The sequence below is a fragment of the Phyllobates terribilis genome, unplaced genomic scaffold (genome assembly GCF_046119375.1).
Source record: "Phyllobates terribilis strain yellow unplaced genomic scaffold, ASM4611937v1 Scaffold_5__5_contigs__length_657084704, whole genome shotgun sequence".
Classification (NCBI taxonomy): Eukaryota; Metazoa; Chordata; class Amphibia; order Anura; family Dendrobatidae; genus Phyllobates; species Phyllobates terribilis.
In genome coordinates, this window is record NW_027362765.1 from 433,665,228 (window position 1) to 433,692,090 (window position 26,863).

The 26,863-nt window shown below is 47.7% G+C and overlaps 1 protein-coding gene across 1 annotated transcript in view; it reads left to right on the top strand.

The window, feature by feature from the left end:
* LOC141271604 (scavenger receptor cysteine-rich domain-containing protein DMBT1-like) overlaps positions 1-26,661 on the top strand; it is an 89,206-nt gene extending 62,545 nt beyond the window's left edge. The window contains exons 10-15 of the mRNA XM_073681647.1: positions 1,086-1,432; positions 3,620-3,636; positions 19,777-19,814; positions 24,512-24,823; positions 26,216-26,533; positions 26,591-26,661. Of these exons, the coding sequence (XP_073537748.1) occupies positions 1,086-1,432; positions 3,620-3,636; positions 19,777-19,814; positions 24,512-24,823; positions 26,216-26,533; positions 26,591-26,661 (1,103 nt within the window). The remainder of the gene's footprint in view (positions 1-1,085; positions 1,433-3,619; positions 3,637-19,776; positions 19,815-24,511; positions 24,824-26,215; positions 26,534-26,590) is intronic.
* Positions 26,662-26,863: the final 202 nt, after the last annotated feature.

The following is a 26,863-nucleotide window of genomic DNA, read 5'->3' on the forward strand; positions in this document are numbered from 1 at the left end:
ACTTCTCATTATATTTTTATTTTAGCAATTTTACTATTTTTTCTAAATTAATTATCAAGAGAGATTAGGGTCCCAGGGGTGGGTCCAGAATCTGTGACATAATAATGGCATATCGAATTAATAAATGTGTTAGTTGGGAATATGCCCTTGAGATTATTTCCGGTAGATTTATTTTGGAAGTCACTTATGTTATTCTTTGGACGTAGTTTTGAGGCTGCAAAAAGGTAGTGGTTGTGTAGAAATCCTCTTTAATGAATCATGAGGAAATAGGTGTGATAATTACTGTCATACTAGGGATGCACAAGTTGTATGCCAGTAGTTAGAGTTTGGCAATGCTCTTAGCTTTCAAGGCAATGCTACTTTTTGTCAAGAGCAAGGAGTCATATTTTTACAACAAAATTTCTGTTTAAGCCCCCAAATGTTTTATTTTAACAAGGGTAAGAGGAGAAAATGCATCAAAAAATATGTTGTGCAATTTCTCCTGAGTACGCCGATACCTCATATATTATGGAAAGGTACTGTTTGGTCTCACGGAAGACCTTGAATGGGAAGGAGCGCCATTTGACTTTTGGAACTCAAAATTGTCTGAAATCATTAGCGGATACAATATCACGTTTGGAGAGCCCCTCATGCGCCTAAACACAGGAATTTCTCCCTATTTTGGAAACTACACCCCTCAAGGAATTTATCTAGATGTGTGGTGAACACTTTGAGCCCCCAGGTGCTTCACAGAATTTTATAACGTTGAGCTGTAACAATAAAAATATCTAACTTTTCCAACAAAAATGTGGTTTTAGCCCCAATTTTTTTTATTTGACATGGGTAACAAGATAAATTACCCCATAAATATTTTTGTACAATCTCTCCTGAGTACACTGATAACTCCATATGTGGAAGAAAGGTACTGTTTGGTCATATCCCAGGGATCTGAAGGGAAGGACAGTTATTTGAAGTTTGGAAATCAAAATTGACTGAAATCGTTGGTTGATGCCATGTCGCGTTTGGAGAGCCCTTGATGTGCCTAAACAATGGAAACTTCCACAGTATATTGATTTTGGAAATGTCCATTCTCTTTTTTTTTTAAGGTTTAGACATGTCTTTAAGACTGGTAAATGGCAATGGTCAATGTAATGGTCGTGTAGAACTCCTCTACAATGGAGCATGGGGAACTGTGTGTGATGATTATTGGGATATTAATGCTGCACAAGTTGTATGCCGGCAGTTAAAATGTGGCCAAGCTCTTGCATTTAACGGCAGTGCTGCATTTGGTCAAGGAGAAGGATTAATTGTATTGGATGATGTGCAATGTACCGGTAATGAACAACACGTATGGGACTGTCCACACCAACCATTTACAGTACATAACTGTGGACACAATGAAGATGCTGGCATCGTCTGCTCAGGTATATTCGAATGGATGAAAACTTATTCAGTCATTTGTTATCATGTGTTTTGCATAGATGTTCATACAAATCATATTTTCATGTTTTCTACCACTAAGGGTGCTGCAAACAAGAAATTGCTTTTTTTAAAGAATCTTAGTGGATTCTAGTCACCTTTATTCCTGCCCCATTAACCCCTAGATGCTAAGTGGTTTTATATTTGAAGAGGATTCCTTTGTGAGGTCACCAACATGCCAACACTAGCAGCAACCTTACAAAGGACATTGTAACCTTTTAACGCTTCCTGTATTAATTTTAAACATTTTACTATACTTTTTTTAATACTTTCTTATAAATATTTTTTTGCATACTTGTCAAAGCACAAGTAAATCTCATGTACAAGCATGCTCTGACACAATCAGGTCCCATCAATAACATCCACTTCTATTTTGAAAAGAGGGCCAGACTACTGTCATTGAAGAGGTGGCTGCTCATGTCAGGGTTTATCAATTCATCTAAATCCTTAGTGACATATGACGTATTGGTATGTCATATGTCGGCCCCCTTAATTTGATGCAGGCCCAGCTCAACTGTTGATATGGCTGTTAACCTGTAAAATATTGCTGTCAAGAGGTATTTATAGCAGACATCTTATGGGGCGCGTTGTCCTAACCACCCATCAGTAGTGCACCCACAAGGCGATCTTGAGCGGGGGTCAAATAGGTTGCCATGTGGTGCTTGGCATCTGATGCCTAATTTAGAACAGTTATACTCAGGCTAAAAATACCTGTTACCTCCCATTTAATGTATTGGGGCTAGGACTTTGCCTTGATTTCCTTTCCAATTTTCCTCAACCAACTTTTTTTTCCAACGAGTGTTGGGATTTTGCATTATATCCATTGCCATGATACAGTTGAGCTCAAAAGCTTACATACCCTGGTGGAATATTTACTTTCTTGGCCTTGTTTCAGAAAATATAAATGATAACAAAAAAACTTTTTCTCCACTCATGGTTTTTGATTGGATGAAGCCATTTATTGTCAAACTACTGTGTTTTCTCTTTTTAAATTTTAACGACAACCAAAAACATCTAAATGACTCTGATCAAAAGTTCACATACTCTGGTGATTTGGCCTGATAACATGCTCAGAATTTGATACAAATGGGTTTGGATGGCTTCTAAATGTAACATCCTCACCTGTGACCTGTTTGCTAGTAATCAGTGTGTGTGCATAAAAGCTGAGTGAGTTTCTGGGATCCAGACAGACTCTTGCATCTTTCATCCAATCGCTAACGTTTCTAGATTGTGAGTCTTGGGGAAAGCAAAAGATTTGTTAACAGATCTATGGGAAAAGGTGTGATGAACCTGTAGCCGCCATCTTGGTAATGATAAATCATATCCAGGGATGGCCACACTTCAGCAGCCCCCACCCTTGGGACCTTCTGTTAAAACGTCAACTAGATAGTTTCCCCCCATCCAGGCTCCTGTAAGATAAGAAGCCTACTTAACACTTGAATGCTAGGAGCTTCAAAGACTTCGAGAGGAAACACAGCCAGCAGGGGGGGGTGCTTCGTCCATCTGTAACTGACCATTTGTCCCATAGGACTAGTTTCTTTGTCTGTCACAAGCATGGAGGCATAAGATATAGAAACATGAAAAGTACACGCATGTTGCGTGGGATGGGCCAATAAAAAAATATCACGGTGTCCCGGAGCCATTGCGCACACAAGCCTCCGCGGTAGACGTTTGTACGTGCTCTGGAAGCCAAGATATAGCGCTGAGCCATTCCTGAGGACCGTATGGTATCATAATTGATATCAAAAGGTCGGTTACGGCGGCCCGAATCCGTGGGAACCCCTGTGGGTATCCTGAGACCATCCCAGAAGAAGTTATTGGGTTCCTTAGAATTTGGGCTTCTGATCGAAGTTAGACCTGAGGGTGGAGACTGAGCCAGCTGACCTCACCAGCAGTGGGCGGGACGGGGCAGGCAAGATAGCAGGACAGACAAGAGATAAGTCAGTCTTGACCCAAGAGTGGTGTGCTGAACATCTGAGCACCAGCTGAGGCCACCAAGGGGAGGAGCAGTTTGACCATGCGGTGGTAGGCCTCAGCCTGTAACAAAGAACCGTGCCTGCGATCGCAGAATCCTCTCCCTGCGTCACAAGAAAATCAAGAAACCGGTAACTGATATGCTGTGGTGATTCTGTGTGTTGTATTCCATTGTTGTATAGTTTAGCCTGACCTTATACCTGTGTATATTTAGTTGTATATCGTGTATCTAGTGTATTATTATAATCAATTACCTCAAGTAATTGTGGGCCTGCCTTTTATTCTGCATAACGAACGCACGTCCGTGTGAGCTCGGCTCAAGCCAAAAACGCTACCCAGGGTTGGTTCCTGACCCGATATAGGCCCATTCACGGACTGGGCGTATATCTAAAATAGGGACTGGTGGCAGCATACCAACTGGGGATTGGGGAAGGCTGGTAGTGACGGTCGGAGGTTCAGATATATATATTCCTGGCGCGGCCAAGGAAGATATATATACCGCCCTCACTACAGAGGGCCCCGATACCCAGTAGGTTACAGGACAGTCTCCCTGGCGACCGCTTATCCTAGGTGCAGTTCCTTGACTGACCTGAGGCTAAGAGGGCGCTAGCGAGTTGTGCTGTGTAGTGACGTTACGGTTTAGTGACATTGAAGGGATAACACACTACCGTGTTCCCTGCGCTGGTTGCAGCTTCCTGGCACTACTTTCTCTAGGTGCAGTACCTTGACTGACCTGAGAGGTAAGGGGGCGCCAGAGAGCTGCACCCACCGGCCGGCTTTCATCACATTGGTGGCAGAGCGGTGGGATTGCAGAATAATAGTGTTGTGGGACCCCTACTCCCAGGCACTAAAGACTGCCAGTGGTAACTTCCACTGCTGGAGTCTTAAGGTCAGCCCAACGTTAGACGGTCAGGCTAAAAGTATAACAAGGTGTGTGCAAACTCAGGGTTGCAGCGGTGTCTGTTACCAAGATGGCAGACGGCACCAGGAGCAAGACCCTGCAGGAGGCTAATGCTACGGTCCGTGTGGCAGGAGGGGAGGACATTGTTACTCATGGCGAGGAGGAGTCCAGCCCGGGCACCTCAGGGAGCCAGTCCCCAGTATACGGTCCCGCAGTGGGCTGCCCACCACCTACCCAGCCCAGCCTGTCCAGATCACAAGCCCTTTTACAAGCGGCTATGGCAAGTCTCCAGTCTCATGGCGATGCCGTCTACAAAACCCTCCTGGCAGCATCAGAGAAGGCAGCGGAGGAGGAGCGCGAAGCTGCGGAGCGCCGGGAGGCTGCGGAGCGTGCAGAGCGGGCTGCGGAGCGTGCAGAGCGAGCTGCGGAGCGCCAGCACCAACTGGACCTGGCCCAGCGGGGGCTTCCGCTAGAGCAACCAACCCATCAGGAGACCAAGTCGTCCAAAGTCCGAGCTGAGGACTTCCCTCTACTGGAGAAGGATGGGGACCTGGACTCCTTTCTGGTGGCATTTGAACGGACCTGTCTTCAGCACCATCTGGCCCGGGATCAGTGGGCCAGATACCTGACCCCCCGTTTGAGGGGTAAGTCCCTGGATGCCTTGGGGGACTTACCTGCCGGGGAGGTACAGAACTACAACTGCATCAAGCGGGCCCTGATCCGGCAGTACAACCTCACTCCCGAGTCGTACCGCCAGAAGTTCCGGAGCCTGCTGCGTGGCCCCAAGGACACCTGGACCGATCATATGCGGGCGCTGTTGAGAGCCGCAGAGCACTGGACCTCGGGTCTAGCGCTTACTACCCGCCAGGAGGTCCAGGAACTGTTCGTCACGGAGCAGTTCTTGTGGAACTGCCCAGAGGACCTCCGACAGTTCCTCCGTGACCGAAAACCAACAGGGGCTTCTGCTACAGCCGCCCTGGCAGACGAGTATGCCAATAACAGGGCGCCTGAGCTGAAGAAGTCTGCCAGCAGCACCTGGAGAGGGGGTAAGCCCAGTCATGCCCCTGTTTCCCCGGCCCCTAGAACACAAGGGGTGTATCCCCCTGTTGCCCTCTCCAGGCAAGGACCAGACGTAAGACGTTGTCATCTATGCAACAAACCAGGACACTTTAGGGCTGAGTGTCCCCAGCGCCAAAAGACCCCATCCCAGTCCCAGAGAGCGCCCAATGTTTTGTGTGTGGGAGGGGGTGGTGGTAGGTCCCTGGACAACATCCAACCCGTCACCATAGGCCGTTCTGCGGTCATGGGACTGCGGGACACGGGCGCTGAACGAACACTGGTACGGCCTGAGGTGGTGTCCCCCCAGGACTTGGTACCAGGAAAGACTCTTTCCGTCTCCGGGGTTGGAGGCGTGGAGCCGGCACTTCCCGTTGCCATGGTGTATTTGGACTGGGGTGCCGGAAGGGGGATGCGGGAGGTGGGAGTAACGCCAAATATTCCCGCAAATGTTTTATTAGGGACCGACTTGGGGCGTCTAGTATCGCAGTATGTACCCTCTGAACCCCCAAGTTCGGCCCCCCAAGAGTGTATTGATTTGTCTGCTGCTAATGCCAACCATGTTGTATGTAGTGTGTGTCCTGCTGAGGAGGAGGGAGTGAAACCTGAGGGTAACACCTGCACAGACACAACACAAACAGGGTTAGTGAAAGCAGGTGGGGAGTGTGGGGATGCCCGCAGAGGTGCTCAGCCGGCGTGCCGTGACCTCTTGTCCTCCGGTGAGGGAGGGGGCGGGCAGGATTCTGTAGAGGGAAGCTCAGGGATGGAGAGGGGGGCAGCTACCGGCAGTGTAGGGCTCCCAGGGGTATCCAGGCTGCTGAGTATAGGCCCACTGCAGGGGGAGGAACAGGCCATGGGAGGTGGGGGTGTCCCAAGAGAGGAGCCGCCAGGTAAGACCCCAGGGCAGGAGTTCCCCACATCCGAGATGTCCTAAGGCCTAGGAAGCCTGCCTGATCGGGCGGCTTGGTCAGAAACAGAGGGGAAGCAGGCACTACCCACGGTCACAGCGGTCATAGCCGCTGTCACCAGGAGTGGGAGCGCCGGAGCCCAAGGAGCCTTGCAGAGGTCCGACGGCTTCCCCACTTCTGACCAAGTGTCTGCCGGGTCAGACAGCGGCCAGGTGACATGCCCGGAGGGGCTGACAGAGGATGTGGCAGTTTCGTCGATTCTGGCCACATCAAGTCAGGAATTTCAGGCTGCGTTGGAAGCAGACGACAGCCTGAAAGCTCTCAAGGAACAGGCGGCACAGCCTCCCATGGAGTCAGACTGCGAGCGGGTGGTCTGGGACCAGGGACGGCTGTACCGGGTAACGGTCCAGCAGGGTTCACCGGAGGCGTGGCCCAGGGACCGACAGTTAGTGGTACCCTATCCGTTCAGGGCGGAATTGTTGCGGATCGCACACGAGATTCCGATGGCCGGACACCTAGGGATCGCTAAAACCAAGGCCAGGATAGCTCAGCATTTCTACTGGCCTGGGATGGGAGCCGCGGTGGGTGCCTACTGCCGTTCGTGTGACACCTGTCAGAGGGTGGGGAAGGCGGGGCCGCGCCCCAAAGCCCCACTGGTAACTCTGCCAATCATCGAAGAGCCTTTCTCGAGGGTTGCTGTGGATCTTATTGGACCTCTGTCCACTCCCAGCCACTCCGGGAAATGCTTCATACTCACGGTAGTGGACTATGCCACCCGGTACCCGGAAGCGGTAGCTTTGTCGTCCATTCGGGCCGACAAGGTGGCTACCGCCTTACTGGAGATCTTCTCCAGAGTGGGTTTCCCCCAAGAAATGCTCACCGACCGAGGGACCCAGTTCATGTCGCGGCTGATGGAGTCCCTCTGTAAGCAAATGCAGGTGCAACATCTGGTGGCCAGCCCGTATCACCCACAGACTAATGGCCTGTGTGAGCGGTTCAATGGCACCTTAAAGCAGATGCTTAAGATGTTGGTCGACTCCCACGGGAGAGACTGGGAGCGTTACCTCCCACACCTCCTATTTGCTTACCGGGAGGTTCCGCAGGCCTCAACGGGGTTCTCCCCCTTTGAGCTCCTGTACGGGCGACGGGTACGGGGCCCCCTGGCTCTGGTGAAGGAAGCATGGGAAGGGGATTTGGCCACCCCCGAGGTGTCGGTCATCGAGTATGTCGTGCGCCACCGGGACAGGATGATGGCCTTGGCAAAGCTGGTGCAGGACAATATGGCCCAGGCCCAGGCCGACCAGAAGCGGTGGTACGACCAGAATGCTTGTGAGAGGACCTACCAGGTGGGTCAAAAGGTGTGGGTACTGGTCCCCGTACCACAGAACAAGCTTCAGGCAGCCTGGGAAGGTCCCTACTTCGTGCACCAGAAACTCAATGCCGTCACCTATCTGGTCACCCTGGATCACGCCCGTGGAAGGAGGAAGGCCTTCCACGTGAACATGATGAAGGCTCATCATGAGCGGGAAGCGACTGCCCACCCAGTGTGCAACCTTCCCGAGGAAGGAGAGGTAGAAACCCTCCTGGATCTGCTCACCCAAGCCAAGGCGGGTGGGTCCATCGAGGATGTGGGGGTTGGCCACCAGCTCACGGAGGACCAACGGTCCCAGCTGGGGACCACCCTGCACCCCTTCCGGGGGCTGTTCAGCAGCCTGCCCGGAAGGACTGAGATGGCTGTCCACGACGTGGACACTGGCGATCACCCGCCGATCCGGCGTTCAGCATATCGGGTCTCTTTCGAGGTGCAGGGAAACATGCGCCAAGAGATAGACGAGATGCTGAAGCTGGGGGTGATCCAGGCATCCAGCAGCGCGTGGGCCTCGCCTGTAGTCCTCGTACCAAAGAAGGACCGAACTACACGGTTCTGCGTGGACTACCGGGGGCTCAACGCTGTAACGGCCACCGATGCGTTCCCCATACCACGCATCGATGACCTGCTCGATCGGATGGCCGGGGCTAAGTACCTGACCATCATGGATCTGAGCCGGGGGTACTGGCAGATTCCTCTGACCCCCGCGGCAAGGGAACGCTCTGCCTTTATCACCCCTTTTGGACTGTACGAGTCCACAGTGATGCCATTCGGCATGAAGAATGCCCCTGCCACTTTTCAGCGGATGGTCAATACGCTGCTTGAGGGACTTGAAGGGTACGCGGCTGCGTACTTGGACGATATTGCAGTCTTCAGTCCCACTTGGGAGGATCACCTAGAGCACCTGCGGCAGGTGCTCGGTCGGATCCACCGGGCAGGCTTGACCATCAAGCCGGAAAAGTGCCAGCTGGGCATGAGTGAGGTCCTCTACCTGGGTCACCGGGTAGGCGGGGGGGTTCTGAAGCCAGAACCGGGGAAAGTGGATGCCATCGCATCCTGGCCCACTCCTAGGACCAAAAAGCAGGTGATGTCCTTCTTGGGGACCGCCGGGTACTATAGGAGGTTCGTCCCACACTATAGCACCCTGGCCAAGCCCCTGACGGACCTCACCAAGAAGAAGCTGCCCGTCGCAGTCGACTGGACAGTCGCCTGCGAGACAGCTTTCGGGGCACTCAAGGCCGCCCTAAGTAGCTCCCCTGTACTGCAAGCTGCCGACTTCGACCGGCCGTTTGTGGTACAGACCGACGCCAGTGACTTTGGCCTCGGTGCTGTGCTAAGTCAGGTCAACACGACAGGCCAGGAACATCCTGTCTTGTACCTGAGCAGGAAGCTACTGCCCCGGGAGGTGGCTTACTCCACGGTGGAAAAAGAATGCCTGGCAATTGTATGGGCCCTGCAGCGTCTGCAGCCCTACTTGTACGGGAGCCATTTCACCGTGGAGACGGACCACAACCCCCTCAGCTGGTTACACACGGTCTCTGGGTCGAATGGCAGGTTGCTACGCTGGAGCCTCGCTCTCCAGCAGTACCACTTCTCCATTCGCCACAGAAGAGGCCGTGACCACGGTAACGCTGACGGGTTATCCCGGCAAGGGGAGGGTGCAGAAGGACGCACGGGGGAACACAGGAATGTGCTACCCCCTCGCGCCCTCGTATAGGGGGAGGTGTGATGAACCTGTAGCCGCCATCTTGGTAATGATAAATCATATCCAGGGATGGCCACACTTCAGCAGCCCCCACCCTTGGGACCTTCTGTTAAAACGTCAACTAGATAGTTTCCCCCCATCCAGGCTCCTGTAAGATAAGAAGCCTACTTAACACTTGAATGCTAGGAGCTTCAAAGACTTCGAGAGGAAACACAGCCAGCAGGGGGGGGTGCTTCGTCCATCTGTAACTGACCATTTGTCCCATAGGACTAGTTTCTTTGTCTGTCACAAGCATGGAGGCATAAGATATAGAAACATGAAAAGTACACGCATGTTGCGTGGGATGGGCCAATAAAAAAATATCACGGTGTCCCGGAGCCATTGCGCACACAAGCCTCCGCGGTAGACGTTTGTACGTGCTCTGGAAGCCAAGATATAGCGCTGAGCCATTCCTGAGGACCGTATGGTATCATAATTGATATCAAAAGGTCGGTTACGGCGGCCCGAATCCGTGGGAACCCCTGTGGGTATCCTGAGACCATCCCAGAAGAAGTTATTGGGTTCCTTAGAATTTGGGCTTCTGATCGAAGTTAGACCTGAGGGTGGAGACTGAGCCAGCTGACCTCACCAGCAGTGGGCGGGACGGGGCAGGCAAGATAGCAGGACAGACAAGAGATAAGTCAGTCTTGACCCAAGAGTGGTGTGCTGAACATCTGAGCACCAGCTGAGGCCACCAAGGGGAGGAGCAGTTTGACCATGCGGTGGTAGGCCTCAGCCTGTAACAAAGAACCGTGCCTGCGATCGCAGAATCCTCTCCCTGCGTCACAAGAAAATCAAGAAACCGGTAACTGATATGCTGTGGTGATTCTGTGTGTTGTATTCCATTGTTGTATAGTTTAGCCTGACCTTATACCTGTGTATATTTAGTTGTATATCGTGTATCTAGTGTATTATTATAATCAATTACCTCAAGTAATTGTGGGCCTGCCTTTTATTCTGCATAACGAACGCACGTCCGTGTGAGCTCGGCTCAAGCCAAAAACGCTACCCAGGGTTGGTTCCTGACCCGATATAGGCCCATTCACGGACTGGGCGTATATCTAAAATAGGGACTGGTGGCAGCATACCAACTGGGGATTGGGGAAGGCTGGTAGTGACGGTCGGAGGTTCAGATATATATATTCCTGGCGCGGCCAAGGAAGATATATATACCGCCCTCACTACAGAGGGCCCCGATACCCAGTAGGTTACAGGACAGTCTCCCTGGCGACCGCTTATCCTAGGTGCAGTTCCTTGACTGACCTGAGGCTAAGAGGGCGCTAGCGAGTTGTGCTGTGTAGTGACGTTACGGTTTAGTGACGTTGAAGGGATAACACACTACCGTGTTCCCTGCGCTGGTTGCAGCTTCCTGGCACTACTTTCTCTAGGTGCAGTACCTTGACTGACCTGAGAGGTAAGGGGGCGCCAGAGAGCTGCACCCACCGGCCGGCTTTCATCACAAAAGGTATTTGAACTGTATGACACAGGAAAGGGATACAAAAAGATATCTAAGGAATTGATAATGCCAGTCAGCAGTGTTCAAACTGTGATTAACAAATGGAAAATCAAGGGCTCTGTAAAAACCAAACCATGGTCAGGTAGACCAACAAAGATTTTGGCCCAAACTGCCAGGAAAATTGTTCGGGATGCAAAGAAAAACCCACAAATAAAAGCAGCTGAAATTCAGGACTCGTTGAAAACTAGCGGTGCAGCTGTTTCAAGATGCACAATAAGGAGGCACTTGAAGAAAAATGGACTGCATGGTCGAGTCACCAGAAAAAAAAGCCCTTACTGCGCAAATGCCACAAAGTATCTATCTTACAATACGCCAAACAGCGCAAGCCTCAAAAACTTCTGGAACAAGGTAATTTGGAGTGATGAGACCAAAATTGAACTTTTTGGCCACAACAATAAACATTACATTTGGAGAGAGGTCAACAAGGCCTATGATGAAAGGAACACCATTCTTACTGTAAAGCATGGAGGTGAATCGCTGATGTTTTGGGGATGTGTGAGCTACAAAGGCACAGGAAACTTGGTAAAGGTTGAAGGAAAGATGAATGCAGCACATTGTCCGAAAATACTGGAGGAAAATTTGAACTTATCAGCCCGGAAGCTGCGCATAGGACATACTTGGACTTTCCAAGATGACAACGATTCTAAACAGAAGGCCAAGTCGACCTGTCATTGGCTACAGCAGAACAAAATGAATGCTCTGGAGTGGCCATCTCAGTCTCCTCACTTCAATATCATTGAGCCACTCTGGGGAGATCTCAAGCTCGCAGTTCATACTAGGCAGCCCAGGAATTTACAGGAACTGGGGGCTTTTTGCCAAGAAGAATGGGCAGCTTTACCATCTGAGAAAATAAAGAACCTCATCCACACCTACAACAAAAGACTTCAAGCTGTCATTGATATTAAAGGGGGCAAAACACGGAATTAAGAACTGGGGTATGTGACCTTTTGATGAGGGTCATTTGGATGTTTTTGGCTGTCATTACGATTTAAAAATAGAAAACACAGTAGTTTGACAATAAATGGCTTCACCCAACCAATAGACATGAGTGGAGAAAAAGTTGATTTGTTATCATTCATATTCTCTGAAACAAGGCCAAGAAAGCAAAAATTCTACCAAGGTATGTAAACTTTTGAGCACAACTGTATATATTATGACAAAGTCACTGGTATGATATACAAGAGGAGATATGTGTCACTCAGGTTGCTCTCCTGTGTGAACTAAAACCTAACAAACTTCTACCAGCATGTTATATGCTGGGGGTTAACTCTCTTAAAGGGTGTGGTTTTATGGGAATGGCAAAGAGAGTGGGAGGCCATTCCCCTACATCCCCTCAGGGTGTGGCTGAGCAAGGTTTAAATGTTCAGTCAGTTTTTTTTCTCTGAGTAGTGTGTGGCCTGGAAAGTGAAGTCTCCAGGCTGTGTTTGGGCGAAGCCACAGAGCAACAAAGGAGGACTGGTGTTTGCTGGGATTTTATTGTGCTACCCGAAGAGGGCTGAGCCTCACTTGATATCGGACTTTGTAATACCTTATCTATTGTTTTCCTATTAACCCTGAGAGGGTCTGTTTATTTTCATGGGACGCTGCTGAAGTTTATGCAACAGAATAAACCAGCAGAAAGTTTCACCCAAGCCTTGTGTCCTGTGTCTGTCTCTGGAGAGCCGTGCAAGTCGCTTTACTACAATTACAATATTTACATCTATGCTTTGTATTTTGCATCCTTTATTTCCTTTTGGGCAAATTTATTTTATTCAGCTCTTCAGTCACCAAAAATGTGAATTTTTTGGAGACGTGACATTATATTGATCTTTAGTGTGTTCCTTATACTGCTGATAATGATTCCTGTTTTCCTCCTTTATAACATCGGAAACATCTGTCATTATTACATTGAATAAATCATCCACCATCCACACTTTTAAACTCATTGTTTAACTCCGTCATCAAAAGAAGGGGTGTCGATAGCCGTAATTATAATAATGTATGGAGACCAGGGGGTCAGTGGGTGCTTTCGTCCGCACCAGGGCTCATCCCACTGGTGTGGACTCCTTTTCCTATTGGCATAATACTACTCACACAACAGAGGGTGAATGTAAAACAGCGTGACAATACTTTATTGAGCCACCAAACAGACAATAACATATAGCACATTCCCAGCAAAATATCAAAGATGGTGTAAAATTACAGAGTCTCACTTTACGCGTGACTTACCAGTATTAGGGCAGCAGCGACTCCGAGGCTTCCAGGGCTGACTACCCCTACCAGGGGCACCACGCTTTTGGCGGGCGCCCACAGAGAGGAGGTAATGGCAAGCTTAGGAAGCTGACAGTCCATTGAGGAACGTGGCCAGGCGACCGAATGGTCCCAACCTAGCTTCTCTGAACATCTCCACGGAGCAAGGTGACCGAATGGTCCCAACCTGGATTCTCCAAACGTATCTCTGGGGGTCAGCTGACTGAGGAGTAGTGATGAGCGAGCATGCTCGCAACTGCTCGGTGCTTGCCCGAGCATCTCACTGCTTGAGATGCTCGGCGCTCGCCGAGTATTTATGGGGTTGCTCGTCGGGGGCTCTGGTCCCCTCCCTGCATGTTTGGCACTCTTTACAGAGCCAATGAACATGCAGGGATTGCCTGCCACTCATTGTAATGCCACAGTCATGTTGGTTGTGGCATTTCAGTGATTGGCTGGTCGCACAGCGTCATCAGGTCTATATCAGAGCTAGCGCCGCAGTGCTCATCACAGTCACTCTGGAATTAGACAGTGTAGGGAGAGGTGCTGCTGTGCTAGGGAGAGATTTGCTTGTTTCTAGTTAGTGTAGGTGTACCAAACTATATTAGAGACATATATCCATCTCAACAAACAGTCCTTCTGAGGACTAATCCATCTGCAGAGATATCAGGCAGGCAGTATATATAGGTAAGCAGGCAGGTTATATAGCAGACTGCAGTGCATATAGCACAAGAGGCTCCATTCCAATTTTTTCTACTGCTGCTGCTGCTGCTGCTCTTAGATATTTCTAGAAATAGGCCCAGATCTCAGGGGCCAGGAATATATATATTTTTTTCTTAATCCTCTTTATTTGCTTAAAAAGCAATCCAGAGAACACCATTTTCTGTGACATTTGCTTGTTGGCACTGCAGAATACAGCCAGGTCCTTTCCATATTACAGCACTAAAAATACAGCTATTTAAATCTGTGGTTTCTCCATCACACGTATCACATATAATTGAGCTGAAAATACTGCCATTTCAGGCCTCCATTAAAAATTTGTTTCAGTGTGAAGCAATTGACACCAGTTTGCTGTTCAAAATGGTTACCTACAGGCCAGGTATTTAAAACTGTGATTTGTCCGTCACACGGATCACATATAAGTTCACTCCAAATTCATTAATTTGTAGTGAGCGTGGAAGATATTGTCCGCCATTTAAAATGGGCAAGGCACGTGGCAAGGGACGGGGAAATGGACGCGATAGTGATGGTGCATGTAGAGACCGAGACCATGGGCAAACTGAAATTGTGCCATAACAAACACCCATATCTTCTCGCTCGACCTTCCTGTACCAATTAATAGGTGACCACAGAACACCACTATTGAGCAGGTTATTGGTTGGATAGCAGATAATGCTTCCAGTCACTTAGCCACCACCACCACCACCTTGTCTTCCACACAGTCAAGTCTCAGTAGCTGTGAGTCTGGACCGCATATTCCTCACCATGTACCTCCTTCCTCTCACCGTGCCGAGTGGCCAGAGACAACTGATCCCACACTTAGACACTCCGAAGACCTGTTCACTTTCCATTTATAGATTCTGGCCACTCTCCCGGTCCACTTGAAGCGGGGCAAGAGGAGATTGCATGTAGCGATGCCCAAATATTTGAGCAGCCACAGTCACACAAAGGCGACAGTGGGAAAGTGTCACAAGAGGTGGACGATGATGATACACAAATGCCAGAAAGTCTGGAGGAGGACCAGAGTGCGGAAGTGGAAGACGAGGTGGTGGATGACATAGTAACTGACCCAACTTGGTAAGAGGACATGCAGAGCGAGGACAGCAGCACACAGGGGGAGCGAGGCAGAGCACCCCAACAGGCAGGAAGAAGCAGAGTGGTGGCCACAGACAGAAGGCAGGCAACCATTTCCCGTAACACCAAGATGAAGGAAGTTGCCAGTACAACTGTTAGGTCTTCCTGAGTCTGGTTGTTTTTTAAAGACTGCCGATAACCACAAAAAGGCCATTTGCACCACTTGCCAGGCAGGCATCAGCAGAGGTGGCAAAACGACCAGCCTGACCACCACCAGCATGATCAGACACATGGCAGCAAAGCACCCGACTTTGAGGGCCAAATTCCAGGGTCCAGGAATAGTGTCTGCGGGTGGAACCACTGCTTCTTCCGCTGTTGTGCATGCAAGCCAATCCCCTATCCATGGTGCATGTGAAGATGCCTCCTGCCCTGCACCTTTCATTGCACACTCTCAAGTAGCAGCATCAGAAAGCATGTCCTATTCCCAGTGCAGCATTCAGTTTTCCATACCCCAGTCCTTGGAACGCAAGCACAAATACGCACACTACTAAATTCCCACATTTCGCGACTGCTTGCGCTAGAAATGTTGCCTTTTTTCCTCGGAGAGACGGAAGCATTCCACAACCTGATGGCGGTGGCCATCCCTCAGTACTCGGTCCCCAGCCGCCACTATTTCTCCCGGTGTGCCATCTCCGCATTATACAAGCACGTGTCCCAGAACATTAGCCATGCCCTAAACAATACAGTTACCGGGAAAGTCCACCTAACCATGGACACGTGGACAAGTGCTTGTGGGCAAGGACGGTATATCTCAGAGACGGCACACTGGGTTAACATAGTGGAAGCCGGGACCCAGTCGGATCTTGGGACGGTACACGTCCTCCCGACACCAAGGATCACAGGCCCTAGGTCTATCAGGGTTGCCCCCACAGTCTACAGCTCCTGCACCTCATCCTCCTCAGCCTCCTTCTCTTCAGCCTCCATCTCCAAAATGACCACATCAGTCACAAGCTGGAAGCACTGCCTCGGCCAAGCGACAACAGGCTGTTTTGAAGCTAATATGCTTAGGTGACAAAGCGCACAATGCTGAAGAGTTGTGGACAGCTCTGAAGATCTGTGACTCACACCGCTGAACTTACAGCCAGGCATGGTCATGTGTGACAATGGCAGGAACCTGGTGGCGGCTCTGAAGTGAGGCAAGCTCACACATATACCATGCCTGGCCCATGTGCTTTACCTTATGGTTCAGCGATTTCTCAAATCCTACCCGGAGCTGCTGGATCTTCTTGTTAAAGTACGCCGCCTGTGTGCCCATTTTAGAGAGTCACTTACAGCTTCCGCCGCCCTTGCCATGTTTCAGCATCATTTGCAGCTTCTGGCTCACAGACTGGTGTGTGATGTCCCCACGTGTTAGAACTCTACACTGCAGATGTTGGGAAGGATTTGTGAGCAGAAGAGGGCAGTTGTTGAGTACCAGCATCAATAATGTCATCGGTATTCAGTTCAGACTCCCCACATAAGACCTCAGGAGTGGACATGGATGTCAAACTTTGAGGACTCCACCAAGATGGCCATAATTAGCGTCACCATTGCGCTTCTTTGTCTTCTGAAACACTCTCTGCTCACAATCAAAGAGGATGCAATGCAGGCGGAGAACGATGAGATGGAGCAAAGAAACAGAGTGATTACACACAGCCCAGCCTCATCTCAACCCAACATGGATTGGGTGACAATGAGGAAGAGGAGGAGGAAGAACAGGAGCTAGTTTCATGCACTATAGATAGTACTACCTGCACAACTGTTATACCGTCTGTTCAGCGTGGATGGCCAGAGGACAGAAAGGAGGAGGAGGAGAGCATGGACACTCGTCCTCTTGGAGAGGACACAGAAGTCTTGACTGTTAGTAGTCTGGCACCCATGGCTGAGATTATGTTACGCTGCCTTTCCCATGACCCTCGCGTTCACAAATTTTGGGTGACAGTCATTATTGGTTGTTGACACTTCTAGACCCACTCTACAAGGAGAACTTTATATTTCTTATTCCTGAGGCGGAGAGGTCTACAAAAATGGGGCAGTACCAGAAGGCCCTTGTTGCGGAACTATTAAAAAAATTCCCATCTGAAAACAGTTCGTTGTACAACCAGGGACTACAGACGATAGAGACACAACTCCAATCCAGCAGAGGCAGGGGAACACGGTGAAAGTTCTGGGAGAAGTTTCTCAGCCCCTCCCATCGCACAGGTCTTGAGGTGCACGGTACTCTCACAAGGAGTGCAAAGTTTGGGAAGATGCTAAGGGAGTACATTGCCAACCGTACCAATGTCCTCCGTGATTCCTCAGTGCCTTATAATTATTGGGTATCCGTGGAATGAACTGGCTCTCTAAGCTTTGGAGGTCCTGGCCTACCATGCCGCTAGCGTTTTATTACAGCGGGTTTTTAGTGCCGCTGGTGGAATTATAACTGATAAGAGCATCCGTCTGTCAACTGAAAATGCTGACAAGCTGACTCATATAAAAATGAACAAGAGCTGGATTGGGCCAGACTTCTCAACACCACCAAATTATAGCAGTCTAACATAAACTCAAATCCAGTATCTTTTTTTGGAGGTGAATTCCCATGCACCTTTTCACACCCACACATGGGTATACGCTACCTGATTTTGGCTATTTTCTCTGGTCCTCCTCTTTCTCCTCATCCTCATCCTCCACCACAATATCACCAGGGTGACCGTGTTCTGTGATGCAATATCAACATTTTGTTTTTTAAAGGGTGTTTATGATGCCTGGAAAAAAAAATTTTATACAGTATGTTCATGTATACACCCCAGGGAAAAATGTTTTTCAGCCCATACACTTAGTGCATGGGCATTACAAGTATAGGAGACCAGCTCCGTTCTAATGGGAACATTTTTTTATGAAGCCCTCCTGCACGTCCAAGGGGCATTGGAGTGCCTCCCAATTTTTGGCAGCACTTACATTCACTGCATAGGCCAACACTATGGGAGACCCACTTCCTCATAATGGGAACATTTTTCATGAGGCCCAATACATCTCTTCCAAGGGGCGTTTGAGTGCCTCCCAATTTTTGGCAGCTCTTACATTCACCGCATAGGACAACACTATGGGAGACCCACTTCCTCATAATGGGAACATTTTTTCATGAGGCCCTCTACATCTCTTCCAAGGGGCATTGCAGTGCCTCCCAATTTTTGGCAGCCCTTGCATTCACTGCATAGGCCAACACTATGGGAGACCCTCTCCTTTCTAATGGGAATTTGTCGTTTCTGTGGCCCTGCTCTATGTGTCTTTAAATTCTTAGTGGGGTTTTTTCCTAAATTTGGTCAGCCATTGGACTCACTGCATACCCTATAACTGTATAGCACACCCGCTCCATTGTAATGAAAACATGTCATTACTGTGACCCTGCTATATGTGTCTTTAAATTGTTACTGGGGTTTTTCTTAAATTTGGTCAGCCAATATAACCTCAATGTAATCACATTGTTCAGCTCCTGCACCTCCTCCTCCATCTCTGAAATTACCACATCAGTCACAAGCTGAAAGCACTGCAGCACTGCCTTGGCCAAGCGGCAACAGGCTATGCTGAAGATAACATGTTTAATTCTTAGATGACAAACCGTCCAGCGCTGCCGAGTTGTTGAAAGCTATAATACAGCAGCCTGATCTGTGGCTCTGTCCGCTGAACACACAGCCAGGCATAGTCGTGTGTGACAATGGGCGGAACCTGGTGACAGAGAAATGACAGCCGGAGCAGATACGGTTTCCCTCTATGCCAGTCCTTTCACTGAGCTAAAGAATATGTCTGTGGTGATATACAACTCCCACTGAGAAGCTGTTTCAGATTGAAAAACATTTGGCCCACCAGAGGATTTGATTCAGAGGGCTCGCCTTTCTCCCCCGCTCAAGAGCCCAATAGCAGCTGCAAAGTTAGCTCTATCATGAACGCTCCTGATGTAGAAGCCAGGGCACACCAGAGGATTCTCTGGTGGGACCGTCCAACCCAGCTGAGAATCAGTCCTGGCTAAGAAAAGTGTGTGGGAAGGTTTCCGGACACTCTATGACTGCTTTTTTACTGAGGTGGAAACCCACACAAACACAGGGAGAACATACAAAATCCTTGCAGATATTGTCCTTGCTGGGATTTGAACCCAGGATCCCAGCGCTGCAAGGCTTCAGTGCTAACCACTGATCCAATGTGCTGCCATTCATCCTCTGATATCTAACAGGCTGGAGAAACTTGCACCTACTGCCACTCTATCTTCAGCTCCTTTGTGAGAAACTAATGTATTTGGGCAGCCACTCAGTCTACCAAATAAAATTCCTGAGAAGTAAATTGGGGATGGCTTAGCTACTGGTACTGGGGGCAGTGCTAATACCATGGCGCCATACCATAGTTTACTGGAAATATTCCAGACTTGTGGGAGTCAAGCAGATTCCCACAGAAAAGTACCAGCAGAAATGTTCAGGGACTCACGCTTGTAGAAGGCGGAGACAATACCGGGAGAAATAGTGGCTGCTGGGGACCGATTATGGACACCCGGCCGCCGCCATGAGGTTGTGGACAGCTTCCACCTCCATGAGCCTAAAAGGCTACATTTCAAGTGCAAGCAGCTGCCCAGAAATCTGGCAGTTTAGTTTTGCGGCCTGTGGGTGGGTGGCTGGCTGTATACTTGCGCTTGCATTCCAAGTAACAGAAAACTAAGCAGATGGTGGCCTCTATCATCATCATGGCTTCACCTCGGCACTATGAACTCTCCTAAAGCAGAAGCTAGGGCCCACCAGAGGAATCTCTGGTTCTCTGGTGGGCCAGTCCAACCCTGCCGAGAAGCAGCCCTGGCAAAGAAAAGTGTGTGAAAAGGTTCCTGGACACTCCATGGCTGCTTTTCTTATGTGGATTGGACATGCTTATGCATGTTATTTCTCAAACCGCACTGCAGATCAGGCCATTTCCCAACTCTGTAGTCATGAAAGGTGCAAAGAAAGATGTTTGTGTGTCGAAGCAACACTGACACGTGCGAGCTGATGTTGGACGGGCTGCTATTGCTTCTGCAACAAGCTGCATTAGAGGACTTCCTGGGAGAAATGATACCCAGAGTAGATACGGTTTCCCTCTATGCCAGTCTTTTCACCGAGCTAAAGAATATCTCTGTGGTGAAATACAACTGTCTCTGAGAAGCAGTGTCAGACTGAAAAACATTGGGCCCACCATAGCATTTGATTCTGAGGGCCCACCTTTCTCCCCCATTGAAGAAGCCCATAGTAGCTGCAAAGTTTGCTCCTATCATGAACTTTCCTGATGGAGAAGCCAGGGCCCACCCGAGGATTCTCTTGTGGGCCTGTCCAACCCTGCTGAGAAGCAGCCCTGGCTAAGAAAAGTGTGTGGGAAGGTTCCCGGACACTCTATTGCTGCATTTTTAATGTGGACTAGCTCTGTACCATCCCTGGCTACATTCACCTGTCCACGTGTTTGTGGTTAGGCGGTCCATCCCAGGAAGTGCACTGGGGAGGGCTCGGGTAATGTTGTGGGACCCGTGCTTGTGGAAGGCAGAGACGATACCGGGAGAAATAGTGGCTGCTGGGGACAGAGTATGGACACCCGGCCGCCGCCTGCATGTGGTTGTGAAAAGCTTCCGCCTCCACGAGCCTAAAAGGCCACATTTCAAGTGAAAGCAGCTTTAGAGGACTTCCTGGGAGAAATGACAGCTGGAGTAGATATGATTTGCCAAGTCCTTTCACCAAGCTAAAGAATATGACTGTGGTGAAATATACCTCTCAGCAAAGAAAGCTGTGGACTGGCTCTGTACCGTCCCTGGCCACATTCACTTGACCATGTGTTTGTTGTTAGGCGGTCCTTCCCAATAAGTGCACTGGGGAGGGCACGGGTAATGTTGTGGAAGGCGGAGACGATACCGGGAGAAATAGTGGCGGCTGGGGACCAAGTATGGACATCCAGTCGCCGCCGGCATGAGGTTGTGAAAAGCTTCCCCCTCCAAAAGCCTAAAAAGCCACATTTCAAGTGCAAGCAGCTGCCCAGAAATCTGGCAGTTTAGTATTGCGACCTGTGGGTGGGTGTGTGCCTGGCTGCATACTTGCGCTTGCATTCCAAGTAACAGAAAACTAAAAAGATGGGGGCTTCTATCATCATCATGGCCTCACCTCAGCACTATGAACTCTCCTGATGGAGAAGCCAGGGCCCACCGAAGGAGTCTCCGGTTCTCTGGTGGGCCCTGTCCAACCCTGACGAGAAGCAGCCCTGGCTAAGAAAAGTGAATGGGAAGGTTACCGGACACTCTATGGATGCATTTTTTATGTGGACTGGCTCCGTACTATCCCTGGCCACATTCACCTGTCCACGTGTTTGTGGTTAAGTGGTCCTTCCCAGTAAGTGCATTGGGGAGGGCACGAGTAATGTTGTGGGACCCGTGCTTGTGGAAGGCGGAGGCGATACCTGGAGAAATAGTGGTGGCTGGGGACCGAGTATGGATGCCCTGCTACCGCTGGCATGAGGTTGTGAAAAGCTTCCGCCTCCACGAGCAAAAAACTCAAATTTCAAGTGAAAGCCGCTTTACAGGACTTCCTTGGAGAAATGACAGCTGGAGTAGATATTGTTTCCCAAGTCTTTTCACCAAGCTAAAGAATATGGCTGTAGTGAAATACAACTCTCAGCAAAAAAAGCTGTCGAGTGGCTCCTTACCATCCCTGGCCTCATTCACTTGACCACGTGTTTGTGGGTAGGCGGTCCTTCCCAGTAAGTTCACTGGGGAGGGCATGGGTAATGTTGTAGAACCCATGCTTGTGGTAGGCAGAGACGACACCGGGACAAATAGTGGCAGGTGAGGACCGAGTATGGATACCCAGTCGCCGCCGCCATAAGGTTGTGGACAGCTTCCGCCTCCTTGGGCCCAAAAAAACACATTTCAAGTGCAAGCAGTTGTCAAAAATTTGGCAGTATAGTATTGCAGCCTGTGGGTGGGTGGCTGGCTGCATACTTGAGCTTACACTCCAAGGAATGTGGTAGGGACAAATGAGCGCTGCACTGGGACAAGGACGTGGACGGTGATTGTTGCAAGTCTGCAATGACAGGTGCATGGCGGGAGGCATCTTTGCTTGCGTCAAGGATCACTTATGATGGGCACACTTTTAGGCAGTGAAGTGGGAGTCAGAGATGCTTCCAGGGGTCTTCCCCATGCTGTTCCCATGTGTTTTCAGCACTGTATACATATGTCTGATGTTGTGTCACACACCACATGGCCATATAAAGATGTAAAATGTTAAAATGACATTTCCCAGTGAATGCATTAGTCTTGGTTGAAAGCAATACTAAAGTGCAAAAACGCATCAAAAACGCTGCTATGAACATAGCCAAAGGTGTGGAGGAGTATTTTTGGTTTTGGTTATTTATTTTGCCTTATGTACAAATCATTACCCTGGAAAGATGTTCCTAAACATATTTCCCAGGAAAATCCATTTTGGTTTAGTTTTTGTATGTTTTATTGTGAGTCCACAAAAGTGGCGTAATTCCTCTGACAACGTTGTTGACAGCAGTGACCGGGGAGTCAGAAATGCTTCCCGGTGTCTTCCCCATGCTGTTCCCATGTCTTTTCAGCACTGTATGCATGTGTCTGACGATGTGTCACACACCACATGGCCATATAAGGATGTTAAATGTTAAAATTACATTTCCCAGTGAATGCATTTGGCTTGGTAGAAAGCAATGCAAAAGTGCAAAAACACATAAAAAATGCTACGTGTGAACATAGCCCAAGGTGTGGAGGAGTATTTTTGGTTTTGGTTATTTATTTTGCCTTATATAGAAGTCATTACCCTGGAAAGCATGTTCCTTAACATATTTCCCAGGGAAATCCATTTTGGTTTAGTTTTTGTATGTTTTATTGTGAATCCGTAAAAGTGGCATAATTCCTCTGACAACATTGTTGACAGCAGTGACCTGGGAGTCAGAAATGCTTCCAGGGGTCTTCCCTATGCTGTTTCCATGTCATTTGAGCACTGTTCCCATCGATTTGGCCAATTTTTAGGCCCTCTGCAGACCAACGGGGGGAGCCGCCTGAAAAATGCTTGAGTTTCCCATAGACTTACATTCGGCTTGTTGCTCGGGTCGAGCACCCGAGCATTCCAATTTGCTCGACCCGAGCATCGAGCACCCGAGCATTTTCGTGCTCGCCCATCACTACTGAGGAGTCACAATCCTAGCTTCCTCAAACATATCCATGGATTCAGTGTTATTCAGTGGAGTAGATCTGTGTTATTCCTGCAGGGGCCGTGATGCCCTAAGCTGAAATCCTATAGAAAGTTAAATCTATTTCCCTCTTAATGCAGCCATGTTGTCCTAGTTGTCACTCTGGCAATTCACGCTGATTATTTTTTCAGAACTATAGAAATCCTTTTATATAATCACATCTGTGGCTCAGGTCATCATCCACAGGTCAAGGGGGTTGTGGGATGAGTAAACATCTCATTGTTTAAGCAGTTAATCTATCTACATAGTTCGTCCTTCTCTGTTTTGTGGGTCATCAAGCCACAGGGTCCGCACAATGGACAATCAAAAAATTTTGCAAATATCCATTGTTCACTGACCCTGCATCCCTGGCTTGCAAAGTTAGCAGACAATAAGTTGCAATAAATATCAACTCAAGTGTCAATATGCAGTTTTATATAAACGATAAATTAGCACACTAAGTCAAAGGTTAAATTAAACCTATTTAACAATACTAGAAAAACAATACCCAGGATAATGAATCCCTGTACAGGAAGGCAAACATAGTAGAATTAATACAATTTTTGGCTTTATTATTAATTCATATATATGAAACAAAAATAAATACAAGCAGAGATATAGTCACATAGTAGTACTTGCAGTCTTGAGATAGTGAGCCTGTGTATATCTGGCCAATTGTGTCTGAGCCTGTGTGTGTCTTGATGGTAGCTCAATCAGTGATCGCTTCGCTCTCCCTTCTTTGGACAAATCAAATATCTGGAGGAAGCTAGAGCTGTGACTGGAATCTCAAGCCTGCACGAGACGTGAATATACATGTTATTATTTCATTAAGGGAAAAACACGGTGAATGAGAATGGGTTAAAGTAGTAGTGGACAAACTTTTTAACTCCTGTCTCTGATTTTCCTTCTCTTGGTATAGCGTTGTACTCTTTAATTACACTGGTACCAGAGTCTGGTTCTAAAGCTTTACATTATTTTGTTTCCACTTATAGACTTTCTCAATTTAATAAATTCTTAACCTCCTTCAAGTGTTATCTTCAGCTCCATTCTTAATATGCTCTTTTAGGTTAAAGGAGAAAATGCACTCCTGTAATACATCTATGGTGGAAGGATGGCAGGGTCCAGAATTCTGGCATCCCGATTCAGACCGCAGTTGTCCAGTTCAGTGCCCCTGGCCAGCAGTGTAGCCTTATCATTGTTTATTACACATTTATAGAATGTTCCATGCAGAATGGGAATAATTTTTTGACAATATTTCAGTGAATTATTTTTGAAATTACCATTTTCCTTATCATTTTTTTAGGTTCAGACATGTCTTTAAGACTGGTAGATGGCAATGGTCAATGTAATGGCCGTGTTGAAATACTCTATAATGGAGCATGGGGAACTGTGTGCGATGATTATTGGGATATTAATGCTGCACAAGTTGTATGCCGGCAGTTAAATTGTGGCCAAGCTCTTGCATTTAATGGCAGTGCTGCATTTGGCCAAGGACAAGGATTAATTGTATTGGATGATGTTCAATGTACTGGCAATGAACAACACGTATGGGACTGTCCACACCAACCATTTACAGTACATAACTGTGGACACAATGAAGATGCTGGAGTCGTCTGCTCAGGTATATTTGAATGGAATAAATCCTATGTAGTCATCTGTTATCCTATCATGTTGTTTGTATAGATGTTCAAGTTGAGCATATTTTCATAGCTTTTCATAAGAAAATCTTAATGGACTGAGGTACTTTGGTTCCTTCCTTATTGAATCCCAAATAGTAAGTGATTTTATGTGAGAGTAGAATTCCTTTGTCAGGTCATCAACACCCCAATAATAGAATCCTGATGGTTTTTCAACAGTAGCAATGATCTAACAAAGAACATTTTAAACTTTCAACACTTCTCATTATATTTTTATTTTAGAAATTTTACTATTTTTTCTAAATTAATTATCAAGTGAGATTATGATTAATTATCCAGAGAGATTAGGGTCCCAGGAGTGGGACTTGAATCTTTGTCATAATAATGGCATATCGCATTAATAAATGTGTTAGTTGGGAAAATGCTCTTGAGATAATTTATGATAGATTATTTTTGGAAGTCACTGATTATCTTTTCCTTTGGACTTTTTTTGAGGCTGATAAAAAAAGAGTAGTGTTTCTGTAGAAATCCTCTTTAATGAATCATGAGAAAGTAGGTGTGATAATCACTGTCATACAAGGGATGCACAAGTTGTTTTCTAATAGTTAGAGTTTGGCAATGCTCTTACGTTTCAAGGCAATGCTGTTTTTTGCCAAGAGCAAGGAGTCATATTTTTACATGTTTTTACAACAAAATTTCTGTTTTAGCCCCAAATTTTGCATTTTCACGTGGGTAACAGGAGAATATGCATCAAAAAATATGTTGTGCAATTTCTCCTGAGTACGCCGATACCTCACATATGGTGGAAAGGTACTATTTGGTCGCATGGCAGGGCTAGAAAGGGAAGGAGCGCCATTTGACTTTTCAAACTCAAAATTGTCTGGAATCTTAAGCGAATGGAATATCCCATTTGGAGAGCCCCTGATGTGCCTAAATAGGGGTATTTCCCCCCATTTTGGAAACTTCACCCCTCAACGAATTTATCTAGATGTGTGGTAAACACTTTGAACCCCCAGGTGCTTCACAGAATTTTATAACGTTGAGCCATGACAATAAAACAATCAAACTTTTCCGACATAAATGTGGTTTTAGCCTCAATTCTTTTTACTTTACAAGTGAAACAAGATAAATTACACCATAACAATTTTTGTACAGTTTCTCCTGAGTACACTGATAACCCATATATGGAAAAAAGTACTGTTTGGTAGCACGCCAGGGCTCGGAAGGGAAGGAGAGTTACTTGACATTTGGAACTCAAAATTGGCTAAAATCGTTGGTCAATGCCTTGTCGTGTTTGGAGAGCCCCTGATGTGCCTAAACATTGAAAACTTCAAAAGTAAATTGATTTTGGAAATGACCATTCTCTTTTTTTTTAGGTTTAGACATGTCTTTAAGACTGGTAAATGGCAATAGTGAATGTAATGGTCGTGTTGAAATCCTCTATAATGGAGCATGGGGAACTGTGTGTGATGATTATTGGGATATTAATGCTGCACAAGTTGTATGCCGGCAGTTAAATTGTGGCCAAGCTCTTGCATTTAATGGCAGTGCTGCATTTGGCCAAGGACAAGGATTAATTGTGTTGGATGATGTGCAATGTACCGGCAATGAACAACACGTATGGGACTGTGCACACCAACCATTTACAGTACATAACTGTGGACACAATGAAGATGCTGGCGTCGTCTGCTCAGGTATAGTCGGATGGATGAAATCTTATTTAGTCCTTTGTTATCATATGTTTTGCATAGATTTTCATGCAGAACATATTTTCATGTTTTCTACCACTAAGGGTGCTGCAAACAAGAAATTGCCATTTTAAGAGAATCTTAGTGAATTGAAGTCACCTTGATTCCTGTCCCATTAACCCCTAGATGCTAATTGATTTTATATTTGAAGAGGATTCCTTTGTGAGGTCACCAACATCCCAACACTGGCAGAAACCTTATAGAGCACATTTTAACCTTTTAATGCTTCTTATATTTATTTTAAAAATTCTACTATATATTTTTTTGATAATTTCT